Source organism: Gracilinanus agilis, chromosome 3, assembly GCF_016433145.1.
Source record: "Gracilinanus agilis isolate LMUSP501 chromosome 3, AgileGrace, whole genome shotgun sequence".
Lineage (NCBI taxonomy): Eukaryota > Metazoa > Chordata > Mammalia > Didelphimorphia > Didelphidae > Gracilinanus > Gracilinanus agilis.
In genome coordinates, this window is record NC_058132.1 from 88,260,993 (window position 1) to 88,277,904 (window position 16,912).

Sequence of the window (16,912 nt, forward strand, 5' to 3'; positions counted from 1 at the left end):
GGACTTATGAGAAAGAACGCTATCTGCATCCAGAGAAAGAACTGTGGGAGCAGAAAAACAGAAGAAAAAACATTTCCTTGATCACACAGTTCAATGGGGATATTATTGGAGACATAGACTTTAAATGATCACTCTATTGCAAATATTAATAATATGGAAATAGGTCTTGATCAGTGATACATGTGAAACCCAGTTGAATTGATCATTGGCTATGGAAAGGGGAGGGAGGAGAGGAGGGAAAGAATACAAATCATGTAACCATGGAAAAATATTCTAAATTTATTAATTAAATAAAATTTAAAAAAAGATTAAGAATTCTTACACTATACCATATCCTGTTTTTTAACAAAGTGTTATTATAAATCCAAGAAAGGAAACATTTACTCTGAATGGGTAAGGAGATGAGTAACCTCTCCCTGATTTTCACATAAAAGTTCCTAGAAGGGTTAGCATTTCAGCTGACCCTTGAAAGATAGGTGACATTCAAGAGGGGAGATTGGTAGGGATGGTGTTATAGAAGAAGGGAAATGTATGGACAAGGCTATAGATAATAGAGAGTGTAACACTTATTGGAACAGGCTGCTAATTAATCAATAATAGAATCAGAGTTGGAAGGGACCTTCGGGCACCTGGGCACCTAGTTCAACTAGTCAACTAGTCCACCCTGAACAAGAATCTCTTCTACATGATAATCAATAGGTGGTCATCTAGACAATCTGCAATGAATGGAACCTCAATGTCTTCCAAGGAAGTTCATTCCACTTTTATTTAATTCTAATGGCTAAGCAGCTTTCTTTCCATTAAGACCAAATTAGCCTCTTTACAATTTTTACACTTTGTTCCCAGCTCACCTTTGGAGACTTAGCTGAATATGTGACAGCCTTTAAATATTTGAAAACACTTGCCATTCCCTCCCTATCCACAGATATTCTCTTATTTAAACTAAACATTGCCAGTTTCTTCCACAAATCTGCATATGACATGAATTCAAAGCCCTTTACTCTCCTGATTACCCATTACTAGTTTATTTATTAATCCTCTTCCTCAAATGTGGCACCGACAACTGAATATAAAAAGGTCTAGAAGATATACCACCAGGAAGAAAAATATTGTCATTGCTCTACTTCTAGACATGAATCCTCTCATAATGAAGTCTTAAATTGCATTCACTTCCTTGGCTGCCATATCATTCATCAAAAGCTGCATTCCAGAGAAGCCCCCAAATACTCTTTAGAAGAACTCTTGTGACCTTGCAATGCTTCACCCTTAATCTAATTGTAGGAGATAAAGTAAGGTTTAGAAAAGGGAAAAAAAGCCTTTCATAAATAAACAGTAAGCATAAATCAAACAAAAGGAATAAAGTACACCTTGCTATGATTTTTAGTTGCCGTGTAACTTGAAGCTTTCTTCCATTTTTATCTTTCTCTTTATCTTCCTCTTTCTTTTAAAGCCAGCAGAGGAAAGATTCCTGGTTTCATATGAGATCCAGTTTTTATATCTGCACACATATTTTCTTCTTCTTTTCTCCCTTCAGTGCCTGTCAAGGAGCTAAACCCAAACCCAGTGAGTTACTGAATGTCCCTGATTCTAGCCAAGGAAAGCCTTTAGGGCAGGACCCTCTTCCTGGAGAAGAGGGAAAGTATTCCCTTGCGAATGGGTTTGGTCTTGACACTATAGATGATAGGGTTCAGCACAGGGGGCACAAATAGGTAAGCACTGGACATGAGGGTGTGGGCAATGGGTGATGCATGCTTGGCAGCCCGATGCATCACAGAAACTCCTATCATAGGCACGTAGTATAGCAGTACAGCACAGATGTGTGAGGCACAGGTATTGAGAGCCTTTAGTCGCCCCTCCTTGGAGGCAATGCCCAGTACCGTCCGAAGGATTAAGGCATATGAGAACACTATGAGCAATGAGTCTAGCCCAAAGGAGGCCAGGACAATGGACAAGCCCAGGATGCTGTTGATGGTGGTGTCGGCACACGGTAACTGGATCAGGTCTGAGTGGAGGCAGTAGGAATGGGAGAGGACATTGGCGTGGCAGAAGGGCAGGCGTTGCAGGAGGAACGGCAGTGGGGCCATGAATGTCACACTCTTCAATGTGATGGCCAATCCCATGGCGACAATTCGAGGCAGAGTCAGAATGGTTGTATAACGCAGTGGGTTGTAGATGGCAACGTAGCGATCATAACTCATGGCTAGTAGGACGCCAGATTCCATGCAGGAGAAAGTATGAATAAAGAACATTTGAGCCAGGCAGCCTCCCATGCTTATCTCACGAGCATCAAACCAGAGGATGCCCATTACAGTGGGCAATGTGGAGACAGAAACACCTACTTCGGTGATGGCCAGCATGGATAAGAAAAGGTACATGGGTTCGTGTAGAGAGGACTCTGCTTGCACCACTGCCAGAATCAAAGTGTTGCCCACGATCGCCACCACATACATGGCAAAGAAGGGGATAGAGAGCCAGCCATGCTGTGCTTCTAGCCCCGGGATGCCCGTCAAGTAAAACGGTAAAGGGGAAAGAGTGGCATTAATCAGGACTCCCATGGGTTAATTCTGCCTGTCATCGAAAAGAACATCTCAAGCTTAGAGTCCAGTAAAGATTATGGTCAATTCAATCACATACCACCACCCACACTACATAATCCCATAGTGAAAGGAGTTCTGGAGTCAGGAAGACCTGTCAGGAAGGCAGACCCTCTTTTTATCTCCAACTTACACAATCATAGACTATTTAGGCTGGAAAGCACCATACAACCCAAAATATGGAATATTAGAGCTGGAAGGGACTGTACATAAAATATTAAAAATTTAAGAGTTGGAAGGGACCTTAGAAATAATTATTTCTGACTCACTTATTTTACAAATAGGGAATATAAAGCCCACAGACACCAAATAATTTTCCCAAGATTTTACCATAAGTCAGGGCCAGAATCAAATGAAGGATCTAGATTTGCTGTCTCTGAGTTTTACAACACTAGTTATTTTTTTCTTTCTATATCAGGCTTTGGAAATAAATTCCAGAATGGCCAAGACCTAAATAGCCCAAATGTAGTTTGTTTTAGTGACATCAGTATTTGAGAAGACCAGGAGATTCGTTAGTATTTTGCTGAGTTTGGTGCCCTACAATGATGCTGAGGCTGTTGGGGGTAAGGTGGTAATATTGTGAAGAACCTTGGGGCTTTTATGGAAACTATGGCTTCAGAAAGCAAAAGGAAATTAAATGGTGAGTGCAGGCTGTATCATTAGATACAGAAGTGTCAGGGAGACATCTTTAAATGTTGTTACTGCTCAGACAAGCTAACCTGGGATACTGAGTGCCCAAGAGAAAGGAAAATTTTCAGAGCATGATATAATATTCATGGAAGCTTTATTTGTTATGACAAAATAACTGGAAAATAACATAAAGGCAATGAATGGGAGAAATAGCTGGCTAGTTTGCGATATTTGAATGTAATGGCTTGTATTCTGTTATTAGAAATGACAGCTATTGGAAATATAAAGAAAATATGAAAGGGAAATATGTGAAAATATGAAAAGAAAAGAAAATAAGAATACTGTATACTATGATTACATTTTTTTTAAAAATAGCTGAAAAAATTAAGAGGAAAAGTATCCAAATATAACAAATCCAAAGGGAACTCAAAAGCAGAGGATGTTTAAAAAATATACACATATACATATATATATATACTCAAACACACACATTTATGTATATACACATACACACACTCAAAGGCACATGGTTTGAAGAACACCATCCCTGACTGCTTTTCCATTCACTGATCTTAATGTCTGTCACTATCCTCATCTCTACTGGCCATCCCGATAGATGCTATTGTGACTGTCTAGCATTTTTTTAGCTAGGAACCTCTTATGTTCAAGGAAAGGAGGGCTTACTGTTTAAAGAGAATCTACTTTTCTGGGGAAAGTGGAATAATTTTGTTAGGAAAAGAGCCTGTAGCAAAAACTACAGTAGACAAAGGAGGTCCCAGAACAAACACACTCACTTTAGAGATGCTACACTGTACTGCAAAGAATTCTGTGCTGGATCTGAAGTTAACATTACTGGATTCAAATTCAAGCTTTCTGATTTACCAAGTGACCTGAGACAAGATACTTCACTTTTCTAGTTTCCTTATTTCTAAAATAAGAAGTTGAATTAGATGTCTTCTAAATTCCCTTTTCAGTTTGATATTTGTTTATCCCATCCTTTCCAAGAATTCATAAGCATGTCAGTGAACCCAACAAAATGCTCAGCTAATCACTGCCCAGTAAACACTGCCTTGTCCATTTATCTCTCTTTTCTTCCTTGTGGTGGACCGTGTGAGTGTGTGTGTGTGTGTGTGTGTGTGTGTGTGTGTGTGTGTGTGTGTGTGATAAATAGAGAGAGAGAGAGAGAGAGAGAGAGAGAGAGAGAGAGAGAGAGAGAGAGAGAGATCTAAAGAGTTATGTCTGGTAGCTGTGTAACCCTGGACAAATCATTTAACTCCAACTGTCTAGCCTTTAGCACTTTTCATAATTAGAACAAAAAATTAGTAAAAACTCTAAATTCTAAGCAGAAGCTTTTAAAGGATTTAAAAAAAGTTATGTTTGGGTTGAACTAGATAGGTTCCTATAAGTTCTTCATTTGCAAAGTTCTAGAATCCTTATCTCCTGAATTTCCAGTCCAGAGATCTTTCCATCCTTCTACACTTGCTTCTACTCTTTTTCACCATGTCTTTGGTTGAATCTCAAAATGTTAGGCTTCCATTCTAGAAAGTCTAGGAGATGCCCATTAATCACATCTTTATAATAACTGACATTTATATGGCCTTTTCCTCACAAACTTATAGTCATTCTCTCCAACTAATGTATTTACACAGAGACATACACATATAAAGAAATTTTGGACACACAAATAAATAAAAAATACATAGTGTTATGACACACTGTCATTTCTATTATGATACTGGCAAATACACAAATACTCACCTCCCTTCAGAAGAGCAGATTGATGGATGGACAAGTTATGAGCCAATATCTAAAGTGGCTGCAAGCTGAGGGAGCCTTAGCTGGGAAACTGGGAGCAACACACTGATATAGTATCTCTGAAAGAAACTCCCCCAGGGATAGGTCTCTGGGGCCTTAGGTTCCTGTGTCTCTGGGGAAGTATCTAAATCAGCAAGTAATGATGTAAAACTTGGTCCCCTTGGGGAAGGAAAGCCAGAGATAACATCCCCAAATGCATCCATAGACACATCTATACAGACTCACACAGATTCACTTGCTTGTCACATATCCATATAATATTCTTAAAAGTACATATTCATAAATTATTAAACACACGTATGCATGTGCAGAAATACATTTGCCTATCCCCAGACCCCATTATCATCTTCCCAAAATTCAGGTCAGAGTTAGAATTCAGTTTCAGAGAAGAAGATGGAGAAAGAGAACAGGTGAAGCATGTCCTCTATTCCATAAAGATCAGGAGGAGCACTTAGGGGAAGCTAAGTGGTGCAACCAGGCCTTGGAGCTGGGAAGAATTGAGTTCAATCCAGCCTCAGCTACTTACTAGTTGTATGGCACTGGGCAAATCACTTAACCCTATTTATCTCAGTTGTCTCATCTGTCAAATGAGTTAGAGAAGGAAATGGCAAAACACTCCAGTATCTTTGTCAAGCAAACCCCAAATGTAGTCATGAAGAGTTGCACACATCCAAAAAATAACTGAATAACTCTCTTCCTTCGTGGCCAACCTTGAACCTACTGGACAGCTTTGAAGAATGACAGGATTTGGGGTGAGGAGTGGGTAGGAGAGGGAGAAACTTTTTGTATTTTTATTTTCTTTTGCTTTTAAGAACAGGAGTCTTGGTCATATTTGTAGATGGTAAGGAAAGGATTGAATAGAGCTAGACTGAAGATGAAATTGAAATAATCATTGATGGAATAACCATGGATTAGGATAAAGAGTCCAGGATTTTGGTTCAAATCCTAGCTCTAATTTTTATCTGAGTGACCTTGGACAAAGTATTTTATCTCTTGGGTTTTGGTTTTCTCCTCTATAGAAGAGAATGTAGAATGGCTACACCCTTGGACCTGAGCATTGTCTCCAGAAACTTATCAGTCCCTATTCCTCAGGTCCCTTCCTTCTGCTGATTAAAGGTTGGCATCCTAAAGATCCTCCACCATTTAAGGAGAGTAATAAGGACATTTACGTCATCATTTCCCACCTGTCTGCAAGAGTTCATCATGTTGGGCCATTAGCCCTCCATTCTCTCTGCCCTCCCCACTTTTCAGCTTTTAATATATTGTCTTATTCTTTAGATTGTGACCTCCTTGAGAGCAGGGACTATTGTGACTTTCTTTATATGCTCCACACAATACAGTTCTTGGCACATCGTGATTGTTTGGTGGTAACAGCATTGGTGATAGCTCTTGATTCAGAGTTATGTGATTCATTAGACTCCTTCTCATCTAGAGTCACTGAAGTCCAATGTCAAGGCAAAAGTCAAGATGACTGGTGATGACATGGGAAGCAGTGGTTGACCTTGGCTTCTTCAATGTCTAGCCAAGCTCTAAGCACTCCACAGAGCCTACTTCAGCCACTTTCATGACTACTAGAACCAATTGCTCTCATCCACCCCTTCCAATGGGGGAAGGCTTCTCATGCCTGGGGCAGACAAACCCTTTACTCAGTGACAGACCTGAGGACTGCTGTCGATCCAATTAAGCCTGCCTGCTGAGTTGGTTTACTAGGGTGTAGACATTATACCTGCTATTGGTTCTTGGGGTCATAGGTGAGAACTGGGTGGTAGATGGACACCAAAGGAAGAAAGCAGCCCTGACAAAAAGGGATTGGCAAACCCTCCCACCAGAGTACCAGTCTTCCTGGAACATCCTATATCCCACATAATAAAATTTAATGAATGTTTATTATTTTTATTAATCCCCTTGAGTGAAGGGATTAGCAGGCAGGACCTTTAGTAAGCAGAAACTTTATTTGAGAGGGCAATAAGAGATCAAAACACATAACCAAACACAAATTATTGCATACTAAACACATTAGAGAGGTAGTAACTACCACAGCACTTAACACTATTCTGCATCTGACACACAGTAGATGCTTATTCAATGTTTGTTGATTTGAGTTGACTTGATGGAGGGGCCATTATCCAATAAGAAAATCAGAGAAGGCTTTCTGGAAGAGGTGGAACTTGAGTTATGCTGTAGGGGTGGAAACGACAAAAAGTGAAGGGAACTGATCTCAAACATGGGAACATTGTGATCAAAATCACAGATATTTCTCTTTTCTGAAGAGGAAAAGTCCTCACATCTGTCCAAGGGTAGTTTCTCTTCTTTAGCCTATTTTCTCTAAAGGACCTGGAAACTCAAAATGTACCTATTGTCAACCCAGTAGATTTTGTTATACTCAGAGAAAGATGTCTTGCTGGATTGGTTCTAGGGCAGAAATAAGGTTGGAATTTTGAGGACTGAGTCACTGAATGGGTCCTTAATAAAGGACCTGTAAAATGTTTCATATTTCTATGCCTTTCATTGTAACATATACTCACACCAAATCACTGAGGAACTTAGCATGTTTGATATATATGACCCACTTAGCTAGCAGAGCAATGAAGGATGAGACATTATGATACCAAGGTCACTGGAGATTTGGGGAGGAAGAGATGGCCTCTTCAGCTCTGCCAAATCACAACTCAAACATTTTGGTTGCAGGAAGCAAAATGAATAGCAGCAGCTGACCCCAGAGAGCCCACAATTCAGGACACCTCTGAGTCCATCTCTGACAAGGATGAAAGGAAGTCATACTTGGTCTGCCTCATAAACTCTCCATATTATTTTATATTTGCTTGCTTTACATCCAACAGAGATTCTTTTCCTGCTGGCATAATATGTCTTTCCAATTAAACTGTTGGGTCCTTAAGAAATGGGACTACCTTATAGAATCATTAAATATTAATAATGCATCAGGAACTACCTTGTCCAATCTGTATCTGAGAAAATCCTTCTACAATATCTCTGAGACACAGTCATCTAGCCTTCCACTTATATCTCCAGGGATAGGGAACTCATTTCCCAAAGAGATAACTATAATTGTTGGAAATATTTTTCCTTGTATTGAGCTCAAATCTACTTGCTAGCAAATTCCAATCAGGCAGAGAGTGGTTGAATCACTTTTTGATCTTGAATAAGTTAATCTTCCTACTTGAAACTCATTTTCCTTTTCTGTAAGACACATAGAATAACCCCTGCTCTGATTTCTTCATGGCACTATTGTGAGCATATGAAATGATAGATATAAAAGCACTTTATTCATTGTAATTGTTATACAACTATCCATACCTCAACAGGAGCTCAGTTTGGTTTAGACTCCAAGGATCAGCTGATCCACTGAAATCGCATCATCATGCTGATTTAATCAGTGTTTCATACTTCATACCTTGCCAATTCCCCTCAGCCTCTTCTCTCCTCTGATTAAAGAGGCAGAAAGTGAAGCACTAAACTCCTTCCAAAGCTTTCCTTTATGGAAATCTCAATCTTCCACCCATCCCTCCACTTTTCATCAGCATCTCTGCTTGGTTCAGATTTCATAGACACCCCTCAACAGTTCCTCCATCACCCATTTCCAGCTTCCTTTTACATGTTCCTTCCCCAATAGATGGTCAGCTCTCTGATGTCAGGGATTGTCTTTTTTTCCCTTATTTGTATCCTTAGCATTCATCACAGTGCTGGTACATAGGAGGCGCAATAAATGTTTATTAAATTAATTGAATATAAATGCAAATAATTATTTTCATAATTACTGAATATAAATACTTATCTATTTTCCACCCTCCCTTCAAGTTCTGCTTCTCATAGCACCATTAGAAGCATACCTGCTTACCCATCCTTGACAATATTAGACTTAAGTGAACAATTATCTTCCTGCTATTTGGAATTGTAGTGGGAGTATAACTTGCCCTAGCTCCACTAATGACTTCTGGTAGAACAAGGGTGATAGTGATTTGGCATAGATTCTAGAAAAAAAGAAGTTGTCATGTTGCTAGCAGCTCTTGGCTGAACAAAGGGCAAGCCCAATGTCTAGTATTTGACCTGATTAGACTGGAAATAGTGACTGTGGGCTAATGACACAAATGTCTTCTGAGTAATCCTTCTCTAGGGTTGAAGTGAAGGGAACAGGGCTGCTCTTCCTCGCTTTACTTTTTTTTTTTTTGGTCTCTATCATATCTTTCTCTCTTTGAGAGCAACTGGGAATAAAAGTAGGTTCAATTAGATCTAGAAAAGTTCATCTGATTTCATACTCTTTGAAGAAATATATGTGCCGTGTATCTTTAGATTTATTGTGGAGAATTATATTAACAATTTATAGAATATATTGTTATGAATTTGGATGTTTGTGCCAAGAATGTCTTTTCTTCATTTAAAATCTCTACCTGTTTCTTGAGAAAAAAATAAATTGCTTGATAGAGTTCAGCTGCCAAGCATCCTGATTTCCATAGCTGAAAAGTTTCTAAATGATTTGATGCAAAAGCATAAATCACTCTTGAAACATTTCTGTTCAAGCAAGCTCAATAATGGTGTATTTAAAAGAGAAGTATGCTCTCAAATATCACCTCATTTGGGAAATTTTTCCTGATTTCCCTACTCCCCCCAAATAGAAGTGACTTTTCAGTCTCTGAGCTCCAATAGTACCTAATTTTATCTAGATTATGGCACAAGTCCCATTATATTTGTATTATCCTGTTGTAAGGACTACATTCCTTTGGGGGTAGTACTTGAATCATATTGTTCCGTGTAGCCTAGCAACACCTAGCAAAGTCTGTCGTGTATGTAGTATATTCCAAAAGAAAGGAAAAGGAGAAAAAAAGGAATTCATACTGAAAAGACACAATGGGAAACTGAGTACCTTAGAAAGTATGGATCCCTTCAAAATGTGAGGGATTACTGAGTATTTTAATTACTTTTATTGTATGCCCCAAAGTGATGCCTTATATATTTCTCCCTTCATCATAGTAAGGAAATTCTATGTGTGTATGTGTGTGAGAGAGACAGAGACAGAGACAGAGAGACAGAGAGACTGAAAGATACATGACATAAAAAATGATAAAAACCTTTGCCTTAAAAAAAAAAGTGTAAGATGGTAGAAAAACCCTTAAATTGAAAGTTAGGAGACCCAGATTCTACTTACTTGATCTGTTACCAAATTCCAATATATACTTGGGTAGATTATTTCCCATCCATTGGCCTCAATTTCTCCATCTTGTTGTCCCCATCAAAAGCAGCTAGGTGGCACAATGAAAAGGGAATTGAACTTAAGAGTTCGAAGGCCTGAATTTTAATGCAGTCTCAGATACTAGCAATGTGACTGAGGTATCACTTAACATTTGTCTACCTCAGTTTCTTCTTCTACAAAAATGGGGATAATAATAGCATCTACTTCCCAGAGTTGTGACAATTAGATACAATAATATTAGTAAAACACTTTTCAAACTTTAAAGTGCTATGAAAATGCTAGTTTTTATTATTATCTATAAAACTAAGGGATAGATTACAGGATCTTTAAATTCCAATCTACAGTAATAATTGACAGTTGCTATGTATGGGACTTCATTTGTTTTATTGTTTGTTTTTAATTTTTCAATTGATTAATTAAGAAAATTTTTCCATGGTTACATGATTCATATTCTTTCCCTCCCTTCCTTCCACCCCCCTCCCATAACCAATGTGCAATTCCACTGGGTCTTACATGTTTCATTGATCAAGACCTATTTCCATATTATTGATATTTGCACTAGGGTGATCGATTAGAGTCTACATCCCCAATCACATCCCTATTGAATCATGTGATCAAGAAGTTGTTTTTCTTCTGTGTTTCTGCTCCCACAGCTCTTTCTCTGGATGTGGATAGCGTTCTTTCTCATAGGTGGGGCTTCATTTGTACAGGGAACTCCTTTCACCAATGCAATTTGCCACTTTTTCTTCAATTTATGTTCTCAGAGTTTCCCAGAACACTTAAAGGCTAATAGACTTGCCCTGGGTCTTCCATAGCCAGTATGAGTCAGAAGTAATACTTGATCTCCTGACCTCATGGTTGGCTCTCTATCCACACTATACCTCATGATTTCTTGACCTTTTAAGATTTGCAAAATACTTCCCAAACATTTTCTCGTTTAATTCTCACAATAACCCTGCTAGGTATAAAATATCACCTTACTTCATAGATAAAAAAAAACCAAAATTCATAAAGGTTAAGTGAATAACTTTTGGTCATATGGTTAGAAAATGTCAAAGGTCAAAGGTGGAATTAAATTTAACCATAATTTTCTGTTCTTATGACTTCAAACTAATTCATCTCTTCCACCATGCCACGATGCCATTCAGAAATTATAAATAAAATATATAATAAAAATTAAAAATGTAAATTTATAAACTATATTGATCATTTAGTAAAATATAAACTAAATATTTTTAAAACAATATAAATGAATTACAAAATAAACACATAATTAAAATAATTAAAATTCATACTTACAAAATACTTTCCTCACAACAATAGGGAAATGTAATTATTAATACCCCAAAGGTTAAAAATGAGGAAACCCAGATCTCAGAGAGTTTGGGAGCTTGCCAGAGGTTTTATAGGTAATAAACAAAAGAGCTAGGATCTGAGCCAAAGTCCCCAATTTTGTGTCCCTATGTTCTTTGAAATATACTTACTGCCTTTATAAGGTTTATGATTCTTTCAATTGTTTCAATAAGTGGATTGTCATTCAGAACTAAGGAATATTTTTCTTATTCAGAAGTTTTGTCAGAATTTGACCTCTACAATTGTACCTTTTTTCAAGATCCGCTAAGCTCTAGTTCAGAAGACTCGTGGAATGGAGAAGCTTGAGGTCCCCCTCCTTGATGCTGTCTTCACTGGTCTTTAAAGAATGTTCAAAATTGAAAAATACCTTGAAGAACTAAGCTAAGTCAAATGGCACAATGAATCTATGCATACAAGAGATAGTAAGATGAAATGTTTAATTTCAAAGTAAAATTATAATGTCTGCTTGTAATTAATTATTTGTATTTAATATGTATTTGCATGGACAGGAGAAATTATAGTGAATTATAAAAAAAGTTTTAAAACTCCCTCATCACAATTTATCTTTTGTCTTAGGTCAGCTATAGTGTTATTCCATAAGCCCTCTGTCTGTGATATCCCTAGAAATTTCTCTGAATTTTCTGGAGCTGGTTCTAATTATTAGCTTATGAACTCTACCAGGAAAAGTTCATCATGGGGATTCTTCACTGGAAGAGTGAGAAAGGCCTCAAACCATTTCCTCCTGGTTCCCAGAAGTCCTGCTTCTTAGTCTTTAGTATCTAAAAAAAAGTACACTACATTCATAGCCTCTACTTCCACTCTTCTCTACTAGCTCATTTCTCATCTCTTCATGATCTGGCTTCCAACTTCTTCACTCAACTGAAACTGCTCCTCAAAATTTCTAATCATTACTTAATTGCAAAATCTAATTGCCTTTTCTCCATCTTTTAAAATTTTTATTCTCTAGGTCATTTTACACTATTGACCACTATCTTCTCCTGGATGTTCTCTAGGTTTTTATGATGTTGCTTTTTCTTGATTCTCTTCTCATCTGTCAGACAACTTCTTAGTTTTCTTGTGGGTCCATAATCTATATCACTCCCTCCCAACTGTGGGTATAGCCTAGGGTTTTATGCTGGACACTCTCTCCCTCTCTATTTCTCTCTCTCCCACTCTCTTCCACTCTCTCCCCTCATCAGTAATATGCTGATACCTCCAAGGACTAAATGTGCAGCTCTGGTCTTTCTCTTGGGCCACAATTATCAATCACCAACTATCTCATCAACATTTTGAAGTAGATATTGTAAATTCAAAATGTCCCAAAGAGAACTCATTATTTTTTCTCCAAATTAACTCTTCTAAATTTCTCTTCTTCTAACTAGGGCATCTCCATTTTTCAAGTCATCTAGGATTGTAAACAGGTTATCGTCTTCCTTCAACTCCTCACATACTCTTCAGATCTATTCAGAGGACAAATCTTATCATTATGACTTCTATATCATCTTCTGTAATCATCTTCTCCTCCCTTTTCATGTGGGTGCCACTCTAGTTAAAATTCTGATCATCTCTTGCCTAGACATTCTAGTAGCCTCCTATTTTCCTCAGTTCTCTTCTGATTCCAATATATCTTTCACATAGCTGCTAGAGTGACTTTTTCTAATGTACATGTTGTCTCCCCTTGCTAAATTGTAAGTTCTTGGAAGACAAGTATACTTCTTTTATATCTGGGTCCCCAGTGCATAGCACATGATGAGGAAACAATAAATATTGATTCATTAATTGATTGAAAGATTGAAAAACAAGTCCACTTTCCATCTCCCTGTGCTCTTCAGGAATTTTATATCTTTTAAACTTATTTCACTGTTTTTCACTTCCTTTCTCATATTGTAGAAGCTCAATTTGTAAAACCAGTCCTCATATGCTTCCACCTCTCTACTCATACTGGTCTTCTCTAGAAGTCCTCTAGACCCTTAGATTTTCCCCATTGTGAAGAAGTAGGGCAGAGACCATACCTTTACACAGTTTCCTGATTGCATTCTCACACACCAAGAATGAGTCTAAATAATATATTTCCCATATGAATCTAACCCCTTTATAAGTTATTAGAGATCTTTCAACTAAAACAGAATATCCAGTCTAACATCATTGCCATATTTTGGGAGAACAAGTTCAGGAAGATTTCCACATTTGTGAAATGAATTAATTGGATGTGGGTCCTTAAAATTTCTTCTATAAATTCAACAATTCTTTAAGTTCACTTTGTGGTTGTGACAAAGGTGGTGGCCTTTTATTTATCTCAAATTAGCATCCTTTTGGATCCAATGTGCCCATCCTCATTTTGACATGGTATCTAAGGTTGTGGAGAATGAGTTTCTATCTTCTCTATTCCCTGATGTTTCCATTTTATAATTCTAAGATTTTTGGAAGATTTTTAGAATTCCACGACGTATCTCCTTGGTCTTGACACTGTAGATGATGGGATTGAGCATGGGAGGCACAAAGAGATAAACATTGGACATCATGACGTGGACTACAGGCGGAGCCTTCTTCCAGAAGCGGTGGATCATAGAGACAGCGATGATGGGCACGTAAAAGGCCAGAACTGCACAGATGTGGGAAATGCAGGTGTTGAGTGCCTTGAGTCTCTGTTCCTGGGAGGCAATGGCTAGTACAGCCTTCAAGATGAGAGCGTAAGATAGGAGGATGAAGGTTGAGTCAACGCCATAGGTAAAGATGACCACAAAAAGCCCATAGACGTTGTTAACATGGATGTCTCCACATGCAACCTTCATAAGGTCAGGATGGAGGCAGTAGGAATGATGCAGAACATTTCCCTTGCAGAAAGGCAACCGCTTCACCAGGAAGGGAAAAGGGAAGAGAGTGACAAAGCTTTTTGCAAGGATGGCCAAGCCCATGACCACGATACGGGTGTTAGTGAGGATGGTAGCGTAGCGCAATGGGTTACAGATGGCCACGAAACGGTCAAAGCTCATAGCCAGCAGGATCCCAGACTCCATGAAAGAGAAGGTATGTATGAAGAACATCTGGACCAGACAGGCATCAAAGCCAACCTCACGGTAGTTGAAGCAAAAAGTACCCAGCATAGTGGGCAACGTAGATAGGGAGACACCTAGGTCATTGAGGGAGAGCATAGATAGGAAGTAGTACATTGGCTGATGCAGGGCAGTCTCTCGCACCACAAGGCCTAGGATGGCAAGGTTGCCCCCAATGGAGATCAGGTAGAGCAGGCAGAAGATGAGAGCTACCCACCCTTCTCCAGTCTCCAGACCTGGGATGCCTGTCAGCTGCAACTTGTCTGGTTGGAAGTGAGAGTCATTGAAATGCCACATGGTAGAATTCCACTTGGAATGGGGAGGGTACACAGATGTTTTGGGCCCTGTTTTCAGCCTCACTCTCTTCTAGCTCCTGTCTCCAAATACAAAAGGAATATAGAGTTAACAGGACATGAGGTAATCTGACAGTTAGAACATAGGTTCTGGAATCAGAGAGATTTGAGTTCAAATTTAGACTCAGATACTTAAGAGCTTGAATAAATCATTTTTACTTCTCTCTCTCTATCTCAGTTGCCTCATTTGTAAAATGGAGATAGTAATAGCATCTATCTCCAAGGGTTGTTGTGAGGTTAAAATAAGATAAAGTAGTTTTCAAATTTAACACCATATAGGCATTCTTTGGAGATATTGCAAGTTTGCTTCTAGACTAACCCCAATAAACATGTCTAAAAAAATACAATGTACTTACCTTCATTAAAAACACTTTTTATTGATAAAAAATGCTAACCATCATGGGAGCCTTCAGCAAGTCACAATCTTTTGGCAGGTGGAAGGTCTTGTCTCGATGTTGATGCCTGCTGACTAATCAGGACGGGGGCTGCTGAAGATTGGGGTGGCTGTGACGATTTCACAAAATAAGACAACAATAAAGTTTTCCTCCATGGACTCTTTCTTTCATTTGAACACTTAGAGGCTATTGTATTGTTATTGACTGGCCTTATAATTTCCATATGGTTGTGTTTCAGGGAATAAGGAGGGCAGAGGAGAAGGAAAGAGTTGTGGAATTGCCAGTTGGTGGAGCAGTGAGAATATACACAAATTTATTTATTAAGTTCACTCTCTCATATGGACGAGGTTCGTGGTGCTAGAAATTATAATATTAACATCAAAGATTACTGATCACAGATGACAATAATAAATAGAATAATAATGATAATGAAAAAGTTTAAAATATTTCAAGAATTAAAAGATATGTCACAGCAAAGCCACAAATCTTCAATTTATTTTTTAAAAATGCATTATCTGTGCAGCTCAATAAAATGAAGCACCATAATATGAGATATACCTCTGTGTGTATGGAGGGCAGGAATGTGTATGTATTGCATCTTATTATTACAGTCAGGTAATTCCATGATCTGGGACAGTGGGGAGCAGGCACAACAAAAACTCTCAAGCCTTACTTAAATATGGCTGTTGTACTTCCTCCCCCAACACATACTTGGAACTTCTGTGGGAAGACACTTGTCATAATCACGGGATATTGTATTCTTCCAGTTTAAAGACTATTATAGTATTCTGTGCAGGCTTTCCTTTAGATTCTAGAGACAAGGGAGGAGAAGAAGGTTCAAAAGTACACTTCAGTATAAGAATCTCCAAAGGATAGTAAATCTCTAAAGGATAGTATAGCTCAAGTTTTTATCAGTGTCTGCTATACTTCAGAACCTAATTAAGCCAGTCATTAGATTCTCTTATACTATTATCAAAGTTAAAAATGGACCAGTCTCTTTCCCCAACATAGGGTAAGTTAAAAATCCATATTCTTTGTCTTTAAATAAGCACAACAATCTTTTTCTTTGCCTCCTATATAAGTCCTTAATATATCTTCCACAATGGTTATGCCAAATCTCTCCCAAAGTTGCCCTTATCCAAAAAATAACTTTTTCTCTTATTTAAGAAAACTTTTGATGAACTAACCAAAGTTCCTTCTGTTCTTTTTCCCCATGTCTAAATCTTTATATCTTTTCATTAAAAAAAATGCTTCCCTTGTGGCTTAGAATCAATGCTGTATATTGATTCCAAGGCCAAAGAGTGTTAGGACTAGGCAATGATGGTTAAATGACTTGCCCAGGTCACATAGCTTGGAAGTATTTGGAGTCAAATTTGAACCCAGGACCTCCTGTCTCCAGGCCTAACTCTCAATCCACTGAGCTACCTCACTTCCCAGTCTTATATCTTTTCTAAAACTATTTGGTTTCCCTCCTATCTAAAAGATTTTTCTTACTAAGACCAATAATGTTTAT

General features: G+C 38.1%; 2 protein-coding genes across 2 annotated transcripts; both read right to left on the minus strand.

Moving 5' to 3' along the window:
• Positions 1-1,604: 1,604 nt before the first annotated feature.
• LOC123241122 (olfactory receptor 51I2-like) lies at positions 1,605-2,555 on the minus strand. The gene has a single exon (XM_044668827.1). The coding sequence runs from the start codon at positions 2,553-2,555 to the stop codon at positions 1,605-1,607; it is 951 nt and encodes a 316-aa protein (XP_044524762.1).
• Positions 2,556-14,009: 11,454 nt separating this feature from the next.
• Positions 14,010-14,948, minus strand: LOC123241123 (olfactory receptor 51I1-like). Its single transcript, XM_044668828.1, has one exon. The coding sequence runs from the start codon at positions 14,946-14,948 to the stop codon at positions 14,010-14,012; it is 939 nt and encodes a 312-aa protein (XP_044524763.1).
• Positions 14,949-16,912: the final 1,964 nt, after the last annotated feature.